Source organism: Elephantulus edwardii, unplaced genomic scaffold (genome assembly GCF_000299155.1).
Source record: "Elephantulus edwardii isolate Elephantulus edwardi_28Jun2011 unplaced genomic scaffold, EleEdw1.0 scaffold00122, whole genome shotgun sequence".
In the NCBI taxonomy this organism is placed as follows: domain Eukaryota; kingdom Metazoa; phylum Chordata; class Mammalia; order Macroscelidea; family Macroscelididae; genus Elephantulus; species Elephantulus edwardii.
In genome coordinates, this window is record NW_006399872.1 from 9,317,391 (window position 1) to 9,343,372 (window position 25,982).

The 25,982-nt window shown below is 38.9% G+C and overlaps 1 protein-coding gene across 1 annotated transcript in view; it reads right to left on the reverse strand.

Moving 5' to 3' along the window:
• Positions 1 to 11,496: 11,496 nt before the first annotated feature.
• The window catches only part of LOC102861361 (sodium/hydrogen exchanger 9B1-like), a 99,624-nt gene continuing 85,138 nt past the window's right edge, over positions 11,497 to 25,982 (reverse strand). Inside the window, exons 11-13 of the mRNA XM_006893115.1 lie at positions 20,583 to 20,691; positions 19,737 to 19,873; positions 11,497 to 11,712 (exon numbers count right to left, since the gene is read on the reverse strand). Coding sequence (XP_006893177.1) covers positions 11,497 to 11,712; positions 19,737 to 19,873; positions 20,583 to 20,691 — 462 coding nt within the window. The remainder of the gene's footprint in view (positions 11,713 to 19,736; positions 19,874 to 20,582; positions 20,692 to 25,982) is intronic.

Consider the following 25,982-nt stretch of genomic DNA (forward strand, 5'->3'; position numbering starts at 1 on the left):
TGTTTCTAAGATGATTTTTAAATTCAGATGGGATAGACTTAAGGTCAAATTTTCGTTCCTGTGGATTTAACACTCTTTAGCTTTAGTTTGAACTGTCTTATGAGTAGTTGCTGGTCTGTTCCACAATCACCACCTGGCCTACTTTTCACAGCTGGTATTAAGCTTTTCCAGTGATTCTTTCTACAGAGTAATTGATCTGATTTCTATCCATACCATCAGATGAAATCAATGTGTATAAAAGGTATTTGCAATTAATAAATCATTGATTGTACAAAATTCTATCATTCTATCCCCTGCCTCATTTCTGTCATCAAGTCCATGTTTTATGACTACTGGTCCTTTTTCCCTGTTACCAACTTTTGCATTTGAGTCACCTATTATTATTAATGCATTTTGGTTGCATGTTCAATTGATTTCTGACTGCAAATGTTGGTAGAAATAAACTAATTCTTCCTTTTTGGCTCTGGTTGTTGGCACATGTATTTGAATGATAGTGCTATTTACTAGACTTCCTTATATGGGTATGGATATTATCCTGTCACATTGTATTTCAAGATGGATCTAGAAATGGTCTTTTTGTGTGTGTGTGTGTGTGTGTGTGAGCATTTTTATTGTTTCATCATTTTAATATTTAACCCTTACCCTGTTTATTTTTTTAATTTATTATTAATTTCAATGAAAATTTACAGAGACTGGATTTCCATTCATTCATTGTTGCACTTTTCTCCCTTTCCAGTCCTCCCCCTAGAAATTACTTTTTTAACTATGAAAGCAACCTCATTTTCCCTCACCATTTCTTTTTATTAGCTTTTCATCTCTGGCGTAGAGGATCCTGTAATTATTCTATGCCAAGCCATCTCATTTCAGCAGTATGTTAATATTTATGTGCTCCATTTCTTTCTTAACGATGTCTATTTTCCCTATATTGATGTTTCTCACATTCCATGCTCTAATCATTAGTGTCTGCTTAAAACTGTCCCTCCTCCTTGTGTTTTTAAATTTGAGGGTGCGGCCTCAGGTGCCAAATCTGATAGTCTGCTCTAAGTGTGCCCTATTGTACATAGGGTTTTCAAAGGACTGCTATTTTGGACGTGGATGGAAAATTCTTCTTCCTAGTCTACCTTGGATGCTCAGCTTTAGAATAATAACAGGTAAGCATTTTACCAAAAGGAGCAGATGATAGACATTTCCCTTTTACAGAAGTAATCAATGAATTCAGTTTCGCTCCCTCCCCCTTGGTGCATGTGTCTTTTCTGTCCCCATCCCTCCTCCATCAGCATCCCCTTGCACTACTGCCTACCCTGCCCAGCACCTCCCTCTCCCCCCAGCTAATCCTTGATACGATGGCTCAGGCCTCAATTCACTTCTGAGTTGCATCACACCTCATGCTTCTGCTGGTCTCTCAATGCTGCTGCCTGTCTTGAATTTAGGAGGATCTAAGTTCAAATACTATGTACCAGTTTTAGGGAAGGATTTTTTTGTATGAGGCAATATTGGGGAAAGATCCTTGTCCCGGAGCCTCTGCTCTAGGACTGTAGTCTTGTGACTTAGTGTCTCTGCTCTTGTGTTTGCAGCATAGTGCAGTTACAGTAGGATAATTTCCCAGATGAGTGCTATATCTCCTCTAGATCTGGTATGCTGGTGTTGTTGACTCCTGCCATGTATTAAGTCCAGGGGTTCCAGATGCTAGTTTGGTTTAATGTCTTGCTTTGGATCCTGATTGTCAACAAAGCTCCCTGTAAAATTAGTTTACAGTGACTTGTCATGTTCTAGGGAGCTCTGATGATCTAGTGCATAAAGAGTTGCACTGCCAACCCCAAAGTAGGCAGTTCGAATCCACCATTTGTTCTACAGGAGAAAAGTGGACAATCTTCTCTTGTGTAATTTACAGACTCTGAAAACCCTCTAGAGGGTTTGTTTCAATTTGACAACTTACACACACACACACACACACACAGAGGGTTTGTTTCAATTTGACAACACACACACACACACACACACACATTTGTGATCATGTTCTAGACATGCAAAAATGGTCCTTTTGGAAAATGGTCTAAAATATTCTAAAACTCTTTATTGACCCAAATCAATTTATTGTAGCAGTAGATGATTACTTAATTTTAAAATTCTGAGCTATAGTAATTTGCTCACTTTAAATATCTAATAGCCTGATATATAATCTTTATTTTTTAAAGCAGTACAATCCTTTATTGAGTTTACTCAGATATTGCTATTGTTGTTGTTATGTGCTGTCGCTTGCGACTCATAGCAACCCTATGCACAACAGCACTAAACCTTGCACCAATCAGATTGCCTCTGAAACACCCATTCCGATTACCCTAGTCACTGAATCAGTCCACCTCATAGCAGTTCTTCCCTTCTTGTGCCATCCCTCCACCCTCCCAAGCATGATGTCCCTCTCCAAGGACTTATCGCTCCTTACAACATGTCCAAAGTGTCAGACAAAGCCCCAGAATCCTTGCCTCCAAGGAGCATCCTGGTTTAATCATCTCCAGGATGAATCTGTTTGTTTTCTTGGCAATTCATGTTACATTCAATACTCTTCACCAGCACCACAGCTCAAAGGCATCAATTCTCCTTCTATCCTCCCTAGTCATTGTCCAACTCTCTGATGCATAACAAGTGATTGCAAAGACCATAACCTGTATCAGACACACCTTAGTCTCCAGAGAGACACCATTGCTCTTAAGTACCCTAGAGAGATCCCTAACAACAGACTTTCCCATCGCAATATGTTTTTTTATTTCCTGGATACCAGTGCCAAGAGTATTGAACGTGGAGCCAAGCAGACTAAATTTGTTAACAATCTCAATCTCTTCACCATCCATCCTAATGCTGCCAGTTGGTCCAGTGGTGAGAATCTTTGTCTTCTTGACATTGAGCCTCAATCCATACTAAAGGCTGCAGTCCTTGACCCTCCACAGCAAGCATTTCAGGTCCTCCTCAGTTTCAGCAAGCAGGGTTGTGTCATCTGCATAACGCAGATTATTAATAGATCTTCCACCAATCCTGACACCACACTTCTCCTCATAGAGCCCAGCCTCTCGGATAATCTGCTTTGCATACAGGTTGAGAAGGTATGGAGACAGGACACATCCCTGGCATACACCTTTCCCAATTTTGAACCATGCATTGTTTCCCTGCTCTGTTCTGACGACTGCCTGTTGGTCCAAGTATAGGTTTTACATGAGAATGATCAAGTGTTCTGGGATTCCCATTCTTCTCAGAGTCAGCCACAGTTTGTTATGATCCACACAGTCAAACACCTTTGCATAATCACTGAAACACTGATATACATTCTTCTGGTATTCCCTGCTGTCATCTAAGATCCATCTAACATCAGCTACAATATCCCTAGTACCATGACCACTTCTAAACCCAGCGTGGACTTCTGGCAATTCTCTGCTGATGTGCTGTTCCAGTAGAATCTTGCTTGCATGTGAAACCAATGATATTGTTCTATAGTTTCCACACTCTGTTGGGTGACCCTTCTTTGGAATGGGAACAAATATAGGTCTCTTCCAGTCAGTTGACCAAGTGGTTGTTCTACAGATTTCTTGGCACAACTTGGTGAGCACATCCAGGGCAGCATCTGTTAGCTGAAATATGTCAATTGGTATACCATCTGTTCCTGGAGCCTTAATTTTTGCTATTTCCTTCAAAGCAGGCTTGAACTTCTTCCTTCATCACCATAGGCTCTTGCTCATATGTTATTTCATTAAATTCTTCTGTGTCTGCCAATTCATTTTGATACAGTGACTCAGTATATTCTTTCCATCTTCTTTAATACTTCCTGGATAATTTACTATTCTGTCTAAAGCATCCTTGATTATAGCAACTCAAGGTTTGAATTTGTTCTTCAGTTCCTTGAGCTTAAGGAATGCTGAATGAGTTCAGCCCTTTTGATTTTCCTACTCCAGCTCCTTGCACATTTCCTTGTAATATTTTGCTTTGTCATCCCGTGCTGCCTTTTGGAATCTTCTGTTCACCTCTTTAGTATCTTGAATTCTTCCTTGTGCTTTGGCTTCTCTGTGCTCCAGTACAATCTTCAGAGTTTCTTCTGACATCCATTTTGGTCTTTTTCCCCCCCCCTCTTCTATCTTTGTAATGACCATTTGCACTCTTCCTGGATGATACATTTGACCTATGATATTTTAAATATTTTTATTTGCTTTTATAGGATTTAGGTAGGAGAGCAAAATTTTTGACACAACATTTTAGAAAGAAGAGAGATAGGACCAGTATTCAAATTGGAAGATAAAGGAGGATGACTGTAGTCCCTAAATATTTTAAGGTATCTATTGATTGATCTAAATAAAGTTTGATAATAAGTATGGTGACAAAAGAATAATTAGTGCCATTGAATTGTGGTGTTAGAAAAGAGTATTGAATATCTTATGGACTGCCAAAAGAACAGAACAGCTTGTCATGGACGAAGCATAACCAAGATGCTCTTTTGAGGCAAGAATGGAGAAACCTCATCTCTCATCCTTTGCCCAATCCTTCTCTGTCCTCACAGGCTGCTGTCCAAGAACCCATTTTTGTAGCCACTGTGTCAATCCATCTTGCTGAATGAAGGTCTTCCAATCTTTTATTGTCCCTCTGCTTTTTTCAAGCATGATATTTTTCAGGGGCCATTCCCTCCTAATAAAATGCTCAAAGTATATGAGAAAAGTTTCACCATCCCTGCTTCTAAGGAGCACTCTGACTACACTTCTTCTAAGACAGACTAGTTTGTTCTTTTGGAAGTTGGTGTATAGACTCTGAAGCTCTGTCTGACATACTTTGGACATGTTGCAAGGAAGGACCAGTCCTTGGAGACCAGTCCTTGGACATCATGCTTGGGATGGTGGAGGAACAGGAGATGAAAACCCTGCATGAGATGGATTGACTCAGTGACTGAGGTAATGGGGGTAGATGTATCAGAGACAATAGGGTTGGCTCAGGATAGAGCAGGGTTCAGAACTGTTGTACATAGGGTTGCTATGAGTCACAAGTGACTTGATGGGACGTAACAACAACAACAAAGTCAATATTCTTTGCCAAATCTTTAATTAAAAGACATAAATTCTCTTTGATCTTCCTTATTGCCCAACTTTCATATGTATATGAAACAACTGAAAATATGATGGCTTGGATCCTTATATTAGGCTCATTATCCTAATATTCGGAGACCTTCTGAAGATAATCCAAATTTATATACATCCAATTTCTGTGGACAGATATTTAATTTTTAACTAATTAAAAAGAAAACTTTATTTTATTTCCAATGAAAATGTACAAGCAAATTAGATAATCCTTTGAAAAAATTTTGTATGAATTATTCCTTCAATTATGTTTGTTCTATTTCCATTGACCTGACTTCCTTTCCCCCTCTCGTCATGTTATTTCCATTATATGGTGGATGTTGTAAGATGCTGCCATCGAGTATGACCCATATTGACACCAAGAACAACAGATCTAAACCCTGTCATATTCTGTGCCATCCTCACACTTCCTGACACACCAGAACCCATTACGGCAGTTACCATGTCAATCCACCTGGTTAGGGGATCTTCCTCTCCTTCTCTTATCCTCTGCCTTTTCAAGCATCATGTCTCTCTCCAAGGAATAGCCTTTCCTAGCAGCATGCCCAAAGTATGTGATGCTAATCTTGTCTTTGCCTCCAAGGACCATTCTGGCTGTACATTCTCTAAGACATATTTTATTGTTCTATTGGCAGCCCATGGAATGTTCTTCTCCAATACTACAGCTCAATGATATCTATTCTTCCTCTGTAATTCTTATTCATTATCCCACTCTCAGATGAACAACAAATGATTGGAAAGACTGTGGCCTGAATTGGTTGTACCTTAGTTCTCAAACTGACATAATTGCTCCTCAATAATTTGGAAGGATCCCTGACTTGAGAATTTCCCAGTGAAATATGTGTCCTAATTTCCTGACTGTTGGTACAAAACTTGTTGAATGTGGATCCAAGTAAGAAGAAGTTTTTGACAGTTTCAATCTTTTCTCCATCTATCATGATGTTGCGTATTGGTCAAGTGTTAAGAATTTTGTTTTATTTATGTTGAGATGAAATCCATACTCAAGGCTGTATTCTTTGATCTTTTACAAGTGCTTAAAGTCCTCTTCACTTTCAGTATGCAAAGTTATGTCATCTGCATAACACAGCTTGTTGATGAGACTTTCTCTGATTTTGATGCCACATTCTTCTTCATAGAGTTCAGCTTCTCCACTAATTTGCTCAGCATACGGATTGAATGGGTATAGAAGAAAATACAACCCTGACACACTTCTTTTGTAACTTTAAACCTTGTAGTGTTCCCTTGTTTTGTTCACACAACAGCCTCTTGGTCAATTATAGGTTTTACATGAGCACAATTAAGCGCTCTAGGATTCTCATTCTTCTTAATATTAGTCGTAACTTGTTATGATCCACACACTCAAAAGCTTTTGTATAGTCAACAGAGTATAAACAGATATTTTTCTGGTATTTTTTTACTTTCAGCCAGGTTCCATCTATTATCAGCAATGATGTCCCTAGTGCCACAGTGTCTTCTAAATCCTGCTTATTTTGGGGAATATTGTGGAGGAAGGGAGGGCCTCTGGCCAGGACAGATCACCTAAGCTCTGGATAAGTGCAAGCCTCCAGTGGCCTTTAGTACAGGGTAGAGAAAGCTCCCTTGTGTTTGGCTGTACTGGCTCAAGAAAGCTTGCCACCTGGGAAGACAGCTGCTATATCTGTTGAGCTGGGAGTGGTCCACACAAAGCAGAGGTTCTCCTAGCCAATCCACATGTCCCATATCTGTAAGCCCACCCTATCCTGTCTTCCTGTTTACTTGTTCATATATAATTGTGCTGCAGTCCCCAATAAATTTGAGCTGGATTGACTCTCTGATCCTTTCCTAGAGTGGTGTGTCTCTGTCGTGCTTACCCCCATCAGGGTGTCACTGTTCATTGCCTGCGAATGGTCAGTGACATATGGTGCCCAGAACAGGATGTAGTATCGGGCGAGTACCCTCAGTGCTCACTCCTGTCAAGTTTTTGGGTGAGAACCCTCTGTGCCCACTCCCATCAGGGTTTCGGGTGAGTATTCCCTGCTCTCACTCCCATCAGGGATCAGGGGAGCACCTCTTTCTGTGCTCATTCCCATCAGGGAATGGGAACCTGACGTAGTTTAGGGGACGTGATGAAGGTTTAGGGACCTGACATAGTCTTGGGAACCTGACGTAGTCTTGGGGACCTAATGTAGTCTTAAACTTGATGAAGGTGGAAGGGAAGTGACCTGGCGTAGGTCTACCTTATCGGGTAAGCACCCCTTGCTTAGGTGAAAAAGCAAGGGAAAATCCTTTCTTTTTCTTTCTTCTCTTCTTTCTGCACTTGCCCCTGTCAGGGAGCAGGGAATCTGATGCAGGTCCATCTTATCAGGCAAGCGCTCCCTTGCTTTAGCCTGGGTAATTTGGCAATCAATTTAAAAGATTCGGCAAGCAATTTGAAAGATCCTCAAGTGAAGTGTTTAATGTCCTTGTTAGAAAGTAGAGAGGTCAAACTTACATAATCTCAAGATTCTTCCTTTTGGACAACAGTTGTTGATATTGCCCCTTGGATTACTGCTGCTCACATCTTTAATGTGCAAACCTGGGACCTACAACACCCTTTTCCAGCAGGAGGTAACTAAGAGGATGTGGTGTCCTTCCTCGTAATGAATCAGGGGGAAATAACAGGGAAGGACAAAGGAGATCAATCAGAACTGGTTTTGACAAAGACTGTGACACCATTAGAAGAAATACACCATCAGCTGTTTGTTATGGCAGGGGACCTAAAACAGCCCTAAAAAATTTAGAGACAATTATAGCACCACCTCTTCTCTAGTCTCCTGAGAAGTGAGGAAAACAAAGAAAGCAGTTGGGGACAATATAGAGAAAGCAGTGAAGAAACAGGAAATTCTTGGGCTGACGTGTCGGGTGATCAGTGAGACATTGGTGGAACTCTGAGGTACGTATGTACTTTGTTAGTGTGTGCCTAACACCTGAATGTCCTTTACACAAGGTATTGTGTGATCAGTGTGACACACTGAGGCACATGTGGTTTCGTGTTGGCATATATCTCACACCTGACTATCCTCTACAGTGATATCCATGGGTTGAGAGAGAGTTAAAAGAACTTAGGGCAGCTGTTAGAGATGATGGAGTTCGTTTTCCGCGAGCAAAGGCACAGCTTAATTCATTAAGTCTTAATTTAAACACCTCTCAAGATTGGAAAGATATGATGAGGGAAGTCTTTTCAAACCCTCCCATATGTGTTCACTGGCAATCAGATACACCTCCTAGTGAGCTGCCAATATGGGTTGCATGGAAGGATCCATTAGATCAAGTATGGAAAGGGCCTGATCCTTTACTACCTGTCGCGAGAGGTTTTACTTGTATTTTCCTACAGAACAAACCACTTCCTGTGTGGATTCCTACTCGTCATGTCTGATTCCAAATTAAGGTGGCATAGACTTAAGGTCATATTTTGGTTCCTGTGGATTCAATTTATTTTACCTTAGCATCAGCTTGAACTTACATATGAGTAGATGGTTGTCTCTTCCACAATCAGCTCCTGGCCTAGTTTTCACAGCTGATATTGAGTTTCTACAGAAGTTCTTTCCACAGAATTAATCAGCCTGATTCCTATGCATTCCAGCAGGTGAAATCCATGTATATAACTTGCATTTATGTTTCTTATTAAACGTATCAATCATTATCTCCAACTTCATTTCTGTCACCGAGTCCATATTTTCTAACTACTGATTTTCCTCTGTTCTCAACTTTTGCATTCCAGTCACTCATTATTATTAATGCATCTTGATTGCATGTTCAATCTCTGACTGTAAAAGCTTCTGTAGAAATATATTTCCTCTTCTTTGGCTCTGGTTGTTGGTGCATATATCTGAATGATAGTGGTATTCACTGGACTTCCTTGTATGCGTACGGATATTATCCTGCCACTCACAATACTGCATTTCAAGACAGATCCAGAAATTACTTTTTTAACTGTGAAAGCAAACCCATTTTTCTTTACCTTTTCATCTCCAGAGTAATACATCATATGATATATATGATCTGACTCAAAATGCCCCATCTCACCAAGACTTAGTATGTCAATATTTATGCATTCCATTTCTTCCTTAACAATATCTAATTTTTCTATATTCATGGTTCTCACAGTGAAAGCTCCACCTCAGTTGCCCTGTTAGTCTACATGTGTTCTGTTGTACATAGGTTTTTCAGAGGCCTGCTATTTTGGAAGTGGATGGCCAATCCTTCTTCATTAATGGTTTTACAGAAGTATCTCCAACTTTATTTTATCTAGCATATTATTTATTAAGATAGTCACTAAAACAGGAGTTTAAAAATCTATTTATTTGATCTAATTATATAGTTGATATTTGATTTTTATTATGTTTATCTCCTCCCCCCTTGGAAGCAGGAGTGGCATCCACTTCCATAAACAGCTTGCCTCCGAAAACCCTTTGAACCTGGAGAAAACATGAAAGTCACGTTAAGTGTCAAGGACTTTCTTTCACAGGGTCGCTGTGAGTTGCCTACGACTTGATGGCATCTAACAACATAGAGAGAGACCAGTTAGCCTAGTGGACCAAAAGCCAAAGGTGGGTGACTGTAATCGGTGGCCCTAAGGCCTGTCTATAATTGTGTTTGGTGAAACATTCTTCTAGGTTGTATAACCATGGTGTGTCCACTTGCTGTACAGAGGTAACCTGTGATCACTGTGAAGCTGAACACTGTGACACTGACGTGTCAAATGGGACAATGGTTGCCCATAGTGGACAGTGTTTGGTGGAGCTCCTGGTTGAAACAAGCTTGGAAGCAGGACTGGCATCCACATCCGTAAATAGCTTGCCTCCAGAAACCCTATGAACCTGGAACAAGGATGAAAGTCATGCAAGTGTCGAGGACTTTCGTTCATAGGGTCGCTATGAGTTGCCTACAACTCGACGGCACTTAACAAATCCCCATCCCAGTGGTTTTTAAAGGAGTTCTGGTGGCCTAGTGGTAAGAAGCTGCACTGTAGTCTCAAAAGGCACGCAGTTTGAATTCACCAGCTGCTCTGGTGGACATAGATGCGCTATCCTTCTTGTGCAATTACTGCTTCTGAATGTCCATTGGAGGGTCAGCTTCAACTTGACAGCACACAACAAATGAACTTTTAAGCTGAATTATAAAACTGATGGAGAGAGTTTTCTTCCACTAAGAAACTTGAATATCTAAGCAAGTTCGATAGCCAGTTTTTCTTGACCATTAGATTCCTTATGCCATTAGGTCTTTTGTTAATGCTGTTCAGAATATGACATTCATTACAGACTATGTAATAATCCCAGAGTCTTTAGGGGAACTCTGGTGGCTTAGTGGTAAAGAATTGCACTGCCAACCTAAAGGTGCACAGTTTGAATCCACCAGTTGCTCTGCAGAAACAAGATGAATAATCTCCTCCCCTGTGATATACTGCCTCTGAAAACAGAGTGGAGGGTTAGCTATGGCTTGGTTCTGACTTGAAAGTACACAACAACAATAACAAAGAGTATTTATTTACAGAGCTGCTTTGTTTTTGACATATGAAAAACTAAGAAATTATTTCATTTAATACTATTTTATTAAATTTCAGAATTACATAACAGGTAAGTTGTGTGTTATAACATATTTAATAAAACATGGTTCAATGTACAATTGACATATATTTATAATTTTAAATTATTTGTATTATAAAATAATTTATTAAAATAACAGATGTTCAACACTGTGGTTACATCACAATAGAATTTCCTGGCTAGTAGGAGAAAAATAGAGTAAAAAAATCAAATTCATACACACACAAAAAAAGGTGACCAGACACTGGTCTAATAGACTCAAAGAACTCAGGAGACTATGTCCATCCTTCTGGTTTAAAGCTGAAGATATTCCTAGAGATGACATTTCAGCTAACCTCATAAACTAGCCTCATAAACTGACCCAAGAGGAATATGCTCTTTTTTTAATTTTAATTTTTTCATTTTAAATTCTAATTTTATTTTAATTGTGATTTTAATGAACATTTACAAAGAGGTTAGATTCTAATGCATTCACTGTTTCACATAATACCCCCTTGCCCTTCTTTTCTCCTCCCCAGTTCACTTTAAAAAAATTCATTGTTGCACAATTACCTACCTCCCCCTCCTCAGTACTCCTTTCTTTAGAACAATTTTTTACATACATTAAAAGGACAACAACATAGGTAAACAATCCAGATGAAAGGAACTTGGGAATCAAAGGTGGAAATGAGGAGGGTGCTGATAAAATATGGAAAATGCAGCCAAAACTTCAGGTACAAAAATGGGAAGAACAAATTTTCCTATTTTTGTAAGTTTTTACATAAGGCACAATAAAAAAATTTGGAAAAAAAAAGGAACCAGGCAAATGGTGGCACGTAAAATTTTTAATGATGTATTAATATAGTATCAACAGACTTTTTGTAGTGTTTTGGATCACAGGATGCAAGCATTTTGGGCCCCAGTAAACCAATAAGTAAAGCACCATTTGGAGCTGTGATTAAAATGGCTAAAAATGCTAATGTCATCACCTCCTGTGCGTACCCTTCCAAATGGTGTGCGCTGTTTCTTGCTGTTTCCAGAGCCAGAGGGCCCAATACAGCCTGTATTTGGGAGAAAAGACGGAGCACAAAGAAGAATGTTAAACCGATTTAATATATAATTCAAGTAAATGACTTTGTTAAAACAAACATCAAGCAAGCCAACAAAGCCTAGCACCATGCACACACCTCAGAGATACTCTAAGTTTGTCTCTAGATAACTGTAGTGAAATGAATATTGCAATAAAACAAATCACACTAATATTTTGCTTTCCCAGTGTATACAGAAGTTATACTAAGTCTACTAAGTATGAAAGAAAATCAGGACAAAGTTTGAACTATTGCAAGTATAACCAAAAATGTGATAGACACACAAACAACACATTGTGTTGGAAAAATGGCACCAATAAATGCACTCAGTGCAGGGCCGACACAAAATGTCAACGTGTAAAAAACACAGTAGAAAGGCTCTAAAACAAAGAATGCCGGTACTCTTAGGAAAAAAAGACATGACTGAAAGCGCTTAGTAATTTTCATCAGTCAGTCATTTCCATGAAGTCTGAACCAGTTCATAGGTAACCCTCCAGCAAGTTTTCAGAGGCTGTAAATCACACAAGAGGTGACTGCTCATCTTTTTCTCACTGTATATCTGGTGGATTCGAACCATTTGCCTTTGGTTTGGCAGTGGACTTCCTTAACCACTAGGTTACCAGAGCTACTGAATTTTTACTAAATAATACACAACTCTATGTTCTATTTCATCAGTATGTTTGGAGAAAGAGTGACAGAGACAAATCAATATGCAGACATTTTGGGACTGATTCTGTACACTTGTCCTCTTAGTTTCCCTTTCTTTAAGTACTTTATTTGGTTACTTTGCTTATACTGTTCTCAGAATTTCATGTGTCCTAACCAAACTAAGTAGTTGCTTTGCCATATGCCAATAAATTCTTGGTGACAAGAAACAAAAAAAAAAACTCGAGTGGGCTTTAAAAAAACCTCTTTATATGGTTGTTTTCTTTTTAAAAATTCATTGTTGCCCATTTTCTCCCCTTCTGCCCCATAGCCCACCTTGTAATGGATTCCTTGTTCCAGATTGTTTGCATGTATGTATGTATTTATACACACACACACACACACACACACATATATAATGCATAATCATATATTCCTTTCAGTTTTTCTCCTCATCTGTTCTAATGCAGTGTTCATTATTTGTCCACTCTTTCTCCATTCCCCTCACCAACCACCTCAAAACTTGTCTTATTTTATAACTGTGGTGTTCATTCAGGATTTGTCCTTTTGTGACTGAGATATTTCACTGAACATAATGTTATTCAGGGTCACCCATGTTGTATAATCTTTTACTATTTCATTGTTCAATGCTGCATAGCATTCCATTGTGTCTATGTACCATAGTTTATCCATTTGTTTGTTGATGAGCACTTGTTTTGCTTCCATCTCTTTGCTATTATGAATAATGCAGCAATAAACATGGGTGTGTATATATCTGTTTGAGTCTGGCTCTGGTTTCTTTAGGGTATATTCTCAGTAATGCAATTGCTGGATCAAATAGTATTTCTATTTCCAACTTTGAGAAAGTGTCAGACCACTTTCCATAGTGGTTGTACCATTTTACATTCCCATCAGCTGTGAATAAGAGTTCCAATCTCTCCATTACCTCACAAGCATTTGTTTGCGCTCCCCCCCCCCATTTGTTTTGTCCTTCCTACTTGGAAGGCAGGATGATATAGCAGAAATCATAAGGTATTTGGAATCGAAAAAAACTGGGTTTGAATTAGACTTTTGCTTCAACCAAGTAAATGAGTCTATATGAGTAATTCAAGCTCTCTGAGCTTCTAATTATTTGTAAAATGAACAACGTAACAGTTGTGAGGATTGAATATGAGAATGCAGAACTCCTTGGACACATACAGATTTTCAGTAAGTTTTTCACCTGTACACTCTCTTGGAGTTAGTTAGTCCAAGAAAAAAAAAATCATATTTTTGTTGTTGCTGGGTGCGTTGGAGTCAGCTCCGACACACAGTGACCCAGTGTGTAACAGAATGAAACTCTGCCCCATTCTGTTCGGTCCTCACAATCTCTGTTGTGCATTAAACTTGCTGTTGCAGCTACTCAATCCTGCTGAGCATCTTCATTGTTGCTTGTTCGTTTCTAAAATTTTTTTAATTTTAATTGTGATTTTAATAAAAATCTACAGAAAAGATAGAATTTCATTCATTTCTTCCCTCCCCCCTCTCCCTAGTCTTCATTGCAATGCACCTTTTACTCTGGACTGTTGTCTTACATATACTGCCTAATCATACATTCCTTTTAAACAGTTCTCTCCCTCATCTGTTCCAATACAGTGTTCATGATCTATCCATTCTTTTCTTATTCTCCTCCTAATCCTCCATGTCAGTCCTGCTTCATAACAGTGGTATAATGCAATATTTGCCCTTTTGAAACTGAGACATTTCACTCAGCATAATGTCCTACAGGGTCACTCATGTTGTGTGATGTATTACGAATTCATTATTTTTAAGTGTTCCATTGTGTGAATATACCATAGTTTTTTAATCCATTCATTTATTGATGGGCATTTGAGTTGTTTCCATCTTTTTGCTGTTGTGAATAACAAAACTATAAGCATGGGTGTGTGCTTGTTATTTTTAAACACCATTGAATTGAATTACGAACCATAGGGACCTTATGAACAACAAATCTGAACTGTGTCTTATCCTGCACCATTCTTTTTTTTTATTTTTTTTTTTGTGTGTACTGTCAAATTAGATCTGACTGGTACAGGAGGAGATTGTCTCTCCTTCCCCGGCAGAGCATCTGGTGGATTCGAACCGTTCGCCTCTGGGATTGTAGTTGCAGCTCCTTGCCACTAGGCCACCAGAGCTCCCCTAATCCTGCACCATTCTTAATATCCTTGATACATTTTAGCTCACTGCTGCACACCTTATAGCAATACATCTTGTTGAGGGTCTTCTTCTCTTTGGCGGATTCTTTCTCCATCATTCCAAGTATGACATCCTTCTCCAAGGAATAGCTTCTCTTAACAACATGCCCTGATTTTTACCCATTGTGAATTACATTTTCATATCTTTCCACTGAGCCATTTTTCTTTTTTATTTTGACATGTAGAAGCTCTCTGTAAATTCTGGACACTTATCTTTTGTCAGTTTTATGATTTTTAAATATATTCTTGAAGTCGGCTGCTTGTCTTTTATACTTGTTTATGATGTTTCTAGACGAACAGATGGTTCCCATCCAAAGAATAAAATGCAGTCACGTTTTTCATTTAGTTTGTCCTTTTTGTTATTTAAAATGGGAAAATTATTGTAGCCTTAAATTATAAATGTATCGTGTAATTTTTCTAAATATATAAAGTATTGCTTTCCGCATTTAAAAAAAAACATGCCCAAAGTACATTAGATGAAACCTCATTATCCTTGTTTCAAGGAAAACTCTGGTTGCATTTTCTTTAAGATATATCTCTGTTCTTTTGCCAATCCATGGTATATTCAACACTCTTCTTCAATACCACAACTCAAAGGCATTGACTCTTCTCCTGTCATCCTATTCACTGTCCAGCTCTCAGATGCATAACAAGTGATTACAAAGACTATGGCTTGAATCAGGCACACCTTAGTCTTTAAAAGGACATTCGTGTTCTTCAGGACTTTGGAGCGGTCCCTGACAGAAGATTTTCCCAAGGCTATATATACATCTCCTGATCTCCTGCTACTGGTACCAACAGTGTTAATTGTGGATCCAAGTAAGATGAAATTGTTGACAATTTCAACCTTTCTCCATTTATTATGAAGTTGCCTATTGGCCCAGTGCTGAGGATTTTTGTTTTCCTGATGTTGAGATATAATCCATAATGAAGGCTGCAGTCTTTGATCCTGTGCAGCAAATATCTCAAATCCTCTGTGCTTTCAGCAAGCAAAGTTCTGTCTTCTGTATAATGCAGGTTGTTAATAAGTCTTCTTTCAATCCTGTTGCCATGTTGTTCTTCATAGAGTCCAGCTTCTTAAATGATTTGCTTAGTATTCAGACTGAATAGGTATGGAGAAAGGATAAAATCCTGACACAGTCTTTTCTTGATTTTATACCATTCCCTTGCTGTATTTGGACAACAGCTTCTTGGTCTAGGCATAAATTTCATATGAGCATGCTTAAGTGCTATGTGATTCCCATTCTTCTCAATGTTAGCCATAGTTTGTTATGATCCACATAGTCAAATGGCTTTGAATAGTCAATAAAATGCAACTAGATATTCTTGTGGTATTTTCTGCTTTTAGCCAGGATCGATCTGACACCAGCAATGATATTCCTGGTGCCACAGCCTCTTCTAAATCCTGCTTGAACTTTTGGCAGTTCTGTCAGTGTACTGTTCTAGCCATTTATGGATGATCTTCAGCAATATTTTTGCTTGCATTTGGTATTAGTGATAGTTTGATGGTATCTACATTCTGTGAGATCACCTTATTTGGGAATAAGAATAGATATGGATATCTTCCAGTCTGTTGGCTAGGTAGCTGTCTTCCAAATTTCCTGGCACAAAGAGGTAAGCACTTCCAGGACAGCACCTGTTAGTTGAAAATTGTCAGTTGTTATTCCATTGATTCTTGGGGTCTTATTCTTTGCCAATGCCTTCAATACAGCTTGAACTACTTCCTCATCTACCTTGGCTATTTATCATATGCTACTTCCTGAATTTATTTCATATCTAATTATGTGTTGTACAATGACTCCATGTATTCGCTCCATCTTCTTTTGATGCTTCCTGGGCCAGTCAAGATTTTTTCACACAGCTTCTCTTCTTTTGGCTAATCCTCTATTTTTTCAATAATTATATCCTTTTTCATTTTTGGACCTTTCTGATAAGTATATGAGATGAAGCCTCACCATCCTTATCTCTAAGGATCACCTGATTTACTTCTCTCAAGCCTAAAGTGATTGTTCTTTTAGGTTCTTATGTTGTTTGTGTTGTTTGCCATCAAGTTGGAACTGACTCATAGCTGACCCTTCAGTGGATTTTCAGAGGCAAAGGAGGAACCTTAATAGCATAGGAGGAGATTATACATCCTTCTCCTGCAGAGGAACTTGTGGATTTGAATTGGATGCCTTTGGGGTTGCAGCGCAGCTTCTTACCACTGGGCCACCAGAGCTCCTGTAGGTAGTTCATGTTGTTGTTGTTATGTACTGTAGAGCCAGAACCTATCCATAGTTGACCCTCCAGTGGGTTTTCAGAGGTAGTTAATCACATGAGAGGAGATTGCCCATCCTTCTCCAGCGGAGCAGCTGGTGGCCTTGAACAGTGTGCCTTCAGGATTGCAGTGCAGCTTCTTGCCACTAGGCCACCAGAGGTTGTTAATAATATATTCAATAACCTTCAACAAAACCACAAATCAATGGCATAAATTCTTTTTCAGTCTTCCTTATTTTATATGCACATGTAGTACATGTCTCATGGCTTAAGACATGAAAATCTTGATATTTTAAGGGACATTTTTGTTCCTTAGCACTTTAAAGAGATCTTTGACAAGCAGTTTTGCCAGTTGCAAGATGACATTTGATTTATTGACTGCTGTTTCCAACAATGTTGATCATAGAGCTAGAAAAATGAAACCCTTTGAAAACTCCAGTCTTTTCTCCACTTATCATAATGTTCATTAGTAAGGATTTTTGTTTTTTGTTGACATGTAATCCACAATGAAGGCCATAGTATTTAAGATTCCTCAATAAGTGCTACATTCAAGTCTGTTCTCTACAAGTAAAATTGTGTCATCCACACATCACAGATTGTTAATGAGTCTTTCTCCAATCATAATGCCCCAATTCTTTATATAGTCCAGCTTCTCAGATAATTTTCTCAGAACACATATTGAATAGGTCTGATGAAAAGATACAACCCTGATGCATACTTTTCATGATTTAAAACCATGCAGCGTTTCCTTTTGTTTGAGTAACTGTTTCTTGGTCTATGTACAGATTCTGCACAAGCACAGCTAAATGCTCCAGAATCCCCGGTCTTTTCAATGTTAGTTACCATTTACTATATGGTCCACAAAGTAAAGTGCATTTGGACATTCAATAAAATATAAATAAATATCATTTGGTATTTTCTCTCTTTACCCAAATCCATCTAATATCAGTATGATATTGCTCATTCAAGAACTTATTTGAAGGAAAGTATGAACTACAATGATGTATATGAACTTTATGAGCAAACCAATATAAAATAATTTTTTTTTAAAAAAACACAACTTTTTTTACTTCAACTTGAATTTGTGGCAGTTTCCTGTCAATATACAAGACCAGTCATTTTTTTTATTCAACAATATTTATAGTGACATTAATGATAATGTTGCTTATAGGTGCCAACCAATTTATTATGATTCAAAGTGACCCTATAAACAAGAGATCTGAAACCTGCCCTATCCTGCTCCATCCTCTCCCATCTCTTATAATGCTCAGCCCATTGTTAGAGCCACTGTGTCAATCTATCTTGTTGAGGGTATCTTCTCTTTCCCAGATCCTCCCCCTTGCTCAGATGTGTCTTTTTCCAAAGACTGGTCCCTCCTGACAACACGCTCAAAATATTTGAGACCAAGTTTCACTATCTTTTCTCCAAAGGAGTGCCCTAGTTGTAATTCCTCACGATATATTTGTTTTTATTTTTGGCAGTCCATGACACCTCATGGACTCATTCAGCATTCTTTTCCACCACCACAATTCAATGACATCAATTCCTTTTCTGTCATCTTTGTTCACAATCCAACTTTGAAATGCATACGAAGCAATTATGAAAAACATGGCTTAGATCTACCTCAGTCTTTAAACTGGCATTGCTCTTTAGCATTTTGGAGAGGTCTTTGACAGAACATTTTCCCAATGCAATACATTGTTTGATTTCTCTATTGATGTTATCATGAGTGTTTGATAATTGTTGATAAGTATTAAAAGATAAGACTGGGATATACATAGGAACCATATCAAGCTATGAGAGAAGTTAAGATTGGTATAGCTGATGAACTCTTGAGTCCAAGTAAAGCCTCAAATATTTTGAGATGCTTAAATAGTAACAATATATGTGTGCATACTACTGATATGCAAGTTCAAAGTAAAGCTAAAGAAAATGAAATCAAGTCCATAAGAACCAAAATTTGACCTAAGTCTTTATCATCTGAATTGAAAAATTACGTGAGGAACAGAGAATTGCTAGTTGCTTTTGGGATTAAAAAGAAATTCCACCAAGAAAGCCATTTGCAAAAGTGGAATCCATAAATAATGAGAATCTACTGTATTTGCTATTTAAATTACACATTTCAGTTTTAGAAAAAAATTCTTTCAAAATTAAGATTTTAAAAGGTCCTTACTTTTAATTAGTAGTTATGACCAAAGTGATATTTTATTTTTTTAAATTTTATTAGTTTTAATGAACATTTACAGAGATTTTGGGTTTTCATTCATTCATTGTTGCACTGTTTTCTCCACCCTCATCCCCAGTTCGTTCTTCTTCCCCTCCCCCATGTCTGTTTTAATTGTCCAATTGCCACAGTGCTTGTCAAAGCCAGTTCTGATTAATCTCCTTTGTCAGTGTGTCCCTTGCCATTCCCTATCACTCCTCCCTGAGAGAGACTTCACCCAGATTCATAAGGAAAAGGGGATGGCGTATTCTCTTAGCTACTTCCTGCTGAAAAGGGACGCTGTGGGTTTCAGGGTGAAGGTCTTCTCTCACTACTCTAAAGGGCCCCTTTGGCAGTAGAAAGTGATATTTTAAAAGTAAGAACCTACATTTTGTGGTTGAAGTAACATTTTTCTTTGTTATTGTATACTGTCAAGTTGGAACCAACTGACCCTCCACTGGGTAGTCCTAAATAGTAAATCACAGGGGAATAGAGTGCCCATCTTTATCCTGCTGAGATGCTAGTGGATGAAAACATTATACCCCTGGATTGGCAACACAATTTCTTACCACTAAGTCACAAAAATGTTTCTGATTTTCTTTTAGTATTAAAAATATATCACTAAAATGAAAATTATTAGTTATTTAATACAGTCTTACCTGAACTGTAGCTTTGGGCATCCATGCTAAAGCAATAAATAATTTTTCCTTAAAATTAAAACCAGCAAAACACATCAATAAAAACGTGACAAAAAGTCGCACCATCAGTGCTAAACTCAAGGTAGCAACACCAATACCTAAAATAGATTAAAAAAAATGTAAGTAACAAACTATTTGGGAAAATGGTCTATGGATCTGGATAATACTATTTCTGAAAGTACTTTAAGAGTACAATATGGTCTTTGTAAAAAGAATTATAAAAATAATTAGGATGATTGAGATTATCTCTTAGTGGGGATTCCATGGAGTATAAGCCATATGATAGTCAAATCTGGATTGAAAAACTCAAAAGTTTCTAATATAAATGACAATCTTCAAAAGGTGGTGATAAAAAAGTGTTGATACTATCTAATTTCATAATAGAGAAGAAATCTTATCTCTATTTCCCCAGATCAAGAATGGTGTGAAAGATATATTGTAAATAAGAATAATGAATTGTTTTTTTAAAGTGCAGACAGAGAGCTCTTTGGAGGCAAAGATGTTATCAAGATTCATCTTACATATTGTTGGCATTTTCTTATGAGGGGCTATTCCTTGGAGAGAGACATGATGCTTGAAAAGGCAGAGAGCTGGCGAAGGAGAGGAAGATTCTCAACCAGGTGGACTGACACCATGACTGCCGCTATGGACTCTAGTATGTTAGGAAATGCAAGGATGGCACAGGATAGGACAGGGTTCAGATCATTAGGGTCACTATGGTTTATACTCAACTTGACAGCACCTAACAACATTGCTTTTCTATGGGTTTTTACATCTTAAAGTTTTTATTCCTTAGATTATTCTTACCAATAGCTTGTGATGGAAGATTTGAAACAGATACTTCTGATCCAACCAAGCCAAAAAGAAGAGGTTGAAAAATATTCCATGTAGCTGCAACAAGTTTTTGGACTCTAATCTTTAAGAGAGATAAATAATTACTGTGATGCACAGAACAAATGGCATTTCACTAATTAAGCAATGAGAGAGCACTCACGGCCCAGTGTGCAGGGAGTTGTGCTGCTAACTCATAAACGCCTCTCTAGTGGTTCAAATCAACAGAGGCTTGATGGGAGAAAGACAGGCCATCTCCTCTGTGTGATTTACAGCCCTGGCCGTCAGTTCTGATTTGACAGAAATAAGTTTGAATTTTTCACATTAAGCTAAACTACTGTTTGGTTAAAAGATTTCAGTGCATACTTTTGCTTTAAGGTTTAATTATTTTAGGGTGATAATTTTGGGGGTTCATCCATCTTCAGCAGTTCCATTTCGTATCAATTCCAAGAATATTAAAATTCTGTTATGCATTTTTTCCTTTTAATCAAGACTTCTATGGACCTCCTGCTGCCTGTTACTACTGTGTTCTGTTGAGTTGGAACTGACTCACAGTTTCAGTGGGTTTTAAAAGTGCACAGGAGGAAATGGCTTATCCTTCCCCCGCAGAGTAACTGGCAGATTTGAACTGTGTGCCTCTGTGATTTCAGTGCAGTTTTTTATCAATCAGGAGATCAGGAGATGTATTGCATTGGGAAAGTCTGCTATTAGGGACCTCTGAAAATTACTAAAGAGCAACGATGCAAGTTTTAAAACTACAGTGTGCCCGACTCAGGCCATGGTCTTTTCAATCACTTGCAATGCATCTGAAAGCCGGACAACGAATCAAGATGACAGAAGAGGACTGGATGCATGTGAGCTGTGGTGCTGGAGAAGAGTGCTAAATATCCTATGGACTGCGAAAAGAACAAACATACATCTTGGAGAAAGTAAGGCCAGATTTCTCCTTTAATACATGGATGACAAAGTTTTGTCTCACATACTTTCAGCATGTTGCTAGGTGAGGCTATTCCTTGGAGAGGAACATCATGCTTGGGAAAGTGGGTGGTCGGGGACAGAGAGGAACACTTTACACCAGATGGGCTTCCACAGTGACTGCAGCAATGGGTTCAGGAGTGTTAGCAATGATGAGGGTGGCACAGGCTAGGACAGGGTTCAAATTTTCTGTTCATAGAATCGCTGAGTCATACTCATCTCGATGGCACACAACAACTTCTATAGAATCTTCAGTTAAAATATTCAATGATGAGAGCTAGGTATAGCCCAGTTTACTCTTCTCAATTCTTTGAATAGTCTGCTTAGGCCTGCTTCTAAAAGACTTCCAAGTTACCAATTTCTTAAACACAAACCAAGGTTAAATTGCCATTGGGTTGCCTGCTCGACTCCTCTTTCTTTCCTAGTCTCTGAGTCACTTACATCTTTACAGGATAGGCTGACATAACAGGACTCTAGTTATCATTACAATCTCCATGTATATATAGACCAGATGCCAACCAGATGCTCTTCTCATGAAGACCTTCTAGTTGCAGTCTAGCTTAAAAGTTTTGTAACAACAGGCATATACAATTTAGTACAGGCACACATAAATGTACACATATGTACAGACAGAACACTGGTGGCATAGTGTATTACATATATGGATTGTAATTGAAAGGTCTACAGTTTGTATCTACCAGGTACTATGCAAAGTAGTGGAGGGTGGCATGAGTTAGATCCAACTCCAGGGCGGTGTGCTTTGTGTTTTGTTGTTATGTGCCGTAGAGTCGCTTGCGACTCATTGAGACCCTATGCACAAGAGTCCTAAACACTGCTCTATCCTGTGCCAACCTCTCCATCTCCAACACACTCATTCCCACCACCCTAGTCACGAATCGATCCATCTCATCAAGGGTCTTCCTCTTCTGACCCGTCCCTCCACTCCTCCAAACATGATGTCCCTCTCCAAGAACCAATCCCTCCTTGCAACATGCCCAAAGTATGTCAGAAGAAGCTTCAAAATCCTTCACTCCAAGGATTAGCCCGGCTTCACCCTTTCCAGGACAAACCTGTTTGTTCTCCTAGCAGTCCATGCTATCTATATTCAACACTCTTCTCCAGCACCACAGCTCAAAGGCATTAGTTCTCTATCATCCCTAGTCATTGTCCAACTCTCCAATGCATAGCACATAATTGCGAAGTCTATAGCCTGGATCAGGCACACCTTAGTCTCCAGCCTGATGTCATTGCTCTTCAGTCCTCTTGAGAGGTCCCTTACAGGTGACTTTCTCAGTTCAATTCATCTCTTGATTTCCTGGCTGCTGGTACCAAGAGTGTTGACTGTGGAGCCAAGTAAACTAAAACTGTTAACTATGTCAATTTCTTCACCATCTATACTGATGCTGCCAATTGGCCCAGTGGTGAGAATCTTTGTCTTCTTGATGTTGAGCTTCAATTTATATTGAAGGTTGCAGTCCTTGACCTTCTGCAGCAAGTGCTTCAGGTCCTCCTCAGTTTCAGCAAGCAGAGTTGTGTCATCTGCATACCGCAGGTTGTTGATGACTCTTCCACCAATCCTGATGCCACATTCCTCCTCGTACAGCCTAGCATCTCGGATGATCTATTCTGCATACAGATTGAAAAGGTATGGAGACAGAATACATCCCTGATGGACCCCCTTCTTGATTTTGAACCATGTAGTGTCTCCTTGCTCTGTTCTGATGACTGCCTCTTGATCCACGTATAGGTTTCGCATTAGCACAAACGTTCTGGGATTCCCATTCTTCTCAGTCATCCATAGCTTGTTGTGATCCACACAGTCAAAAGCCTTTGCATAGTCAATGAAGCACAGATAGACATTCCTCTGGTATTCTCCAATTTCTGCCAAGATCCATCTAACATTAGCTATAATATCCCTAGTACCACGACCTCTTCTAAATCCAGCCTGCACATCTGGCAGTTCTTTCTTGACCTATTGCTCCAATCGTTTTTAGGTAATTTTCTGCAGAATCTTGCTTGTAGGTGATAGTAATGATATTGTTCAATAATTTCTGTACTCTGTTGGGTCACCTTTCTTTTGAATGGGAACAAATATAGATCTTTTCCAGTCAGTTGACCAGCTGGCTGTCCTCCAGATTTTTTTGGCACAACTTAGCACATCCAGGGCTGTGTCTGTTTGTTGAAATGTATCAACCGGTATGCTGTCAACTCCTGGAGCCTTGTTTTTTGCCAATTCCTTCAGAGCAACTTGAACTTCCTCCTTCATCACCACAGGCTCTTGCTCATATGTTATTTCATGAAATTCTTCTATGTCAGACAATTCCTTCTGATACAGTGACTCTGTGTACTCCTTCCATCTTTTTTAATGCTTCCTGGATCATTTAACATTCTACCCAAAGTATCTTTAAGTATTGCCACCCATGGCTTGAATTAGTTTTTCAACTCCTTCAGCTTAAGAAACAGTGAGTGAATTTAGCCCTTCTGAGTTTGACTCCAGCTCTCTGTACATTTCATTATAGTATCTTGCTTTGTTGTTCTGAGCTGCCTTTTTAAATTTTCTGTTCAGCTCTTTGATTTCTTGGTATCTTCCTTTAGTTTGGCTTCTCGGTGCTCTAATGCAATACTCAGAGTCTCATCTGACATCCGTTTTGGTCCTTTCTTCTTCTTCAGCCTTTGTAATGATCTTTTGCATTCTTCATAGATTATTTTCTTGATATCCTCCCAGAGATCATTTGATCTACGCTCATTGGTGCTCAAGGCCTCAAACCTGTTCCTGAGAGGATTTTATATACTTTCACATATGCTAGTAATCAGAGGAATGCACATATAATTACTTCCTAATAAGATTATAAAACCAAACATCCGGCGAGCTTTGGTGGCCTAGTAGCAAGAAGGTGTACTGCAATCCCAGAGGTGCATGGTTCAAATCCACCGATGCTCTGCTCGAGAAGGAGGAACAATCTCTTCCTGTACCAGTCAGATCTGATTTGACGGTACACACAACACACACACACAAAATAATAAAAAATAATAAAAAGCTGTTTCCTTTAAAAAAAAAAACACAACACAACCAAACATCCGGCCGTCCCCAGAAGAAGTAATAATAAATACCCAGTGTTGCTGATGGTTGCTTGGGGTTATTAAGCAGTCTCCTAAATTGCTAGTTTTTGTTGTTATGTACCATTGAGCCACCTATGACTCATAGCGACCCTATGTACAATAGCTCTGAAGCCTGCCCTATCATGAGCCAGTCTCATTGACTTTGACACAACTATCCCAATCACCCAAGTTATTCTGTCAATCCGTCTCATCTAGGGTCTCCCTCTCCTGCACTGTCCTTCCACCCTTCTGAGCATGATGTTTTTCTCCAAGGACTGGTGCCTTCTGGCCACATGTCCAAAATATGTGAGATGGAACTTAAAAATCCTAGCATCCAAGGAGAAACTTGGTTTCACCCACTCCAAGAGAGACCTGTTTGTCCTTTTGGCAGTCCATGATATATTCTATACTCTTCTCCGGCACCACAACTCAAAGACATCAATAATTCTTCTGTCATTCTTAGTCATTGTCCAGCTCTCTGATGCATAGCAAGTAACTGCAAAGACCACAAGAGAAGTCCCTGACTGCAGATTTTCCCAGTGTAATTAGTCTTTGATTTCCTGACTGATGGTGCCAAGAATGTTCACTATGGAGCAAGCTGAAATTGTTAACAACCTCAGTCTGTTCTCCGTCTATCATGACTAGGTGCCATCAAATCAAGTATGACTCATAGCAACCTTATGAATAACAGATCTGAACTCTGTCCTATCCATGCCATCTTCACAATCTCTGACATACTCAAGACTACAGTCACTGTGTCAATCCACCTGTTGTAGAGTCTTCCTCTTCTTTGCTGTCACCTTTTCGAGCATGATGCCCCTCTCTAAAGGAGAGTCTTTCCTAGCAACATGCCCAAAGTATGTGAGATGAATCTTTGTTATCTTTGCCTTTGGCTACACCTTTCCCAGAACATATTTGTTTGTGCTTTCGCATTCCATGGGATAGTCAGAAGTCTTCTCCAATGTCAAAGTTCAAACACAACAGTTCTTCTTCTGTCATCCTTATTCATTGTTGAGCTGTCAAGTGCATAGCAAGTGATTGAAAAGATGATGGCTGGAATCAGGCACACCTTAGTATTCAAACCGACATCATCACTCCTCAATAATTTGGAGAGGTCCTTGACTGCAGAATTTTCCAGTGCAATATGTTTCCTAATCTCCTGAATGCTGGTACCAAGGATATTGATTATGCATCCAAGAAAGATGGAGTAGTTGACAGTATCAATCTTTTCTCCATCTATCATGATGTTTCCTACCAGTCCAGCGGCAAGGATTTTTCTTTTCTTTTTTTTTTATTTTATTA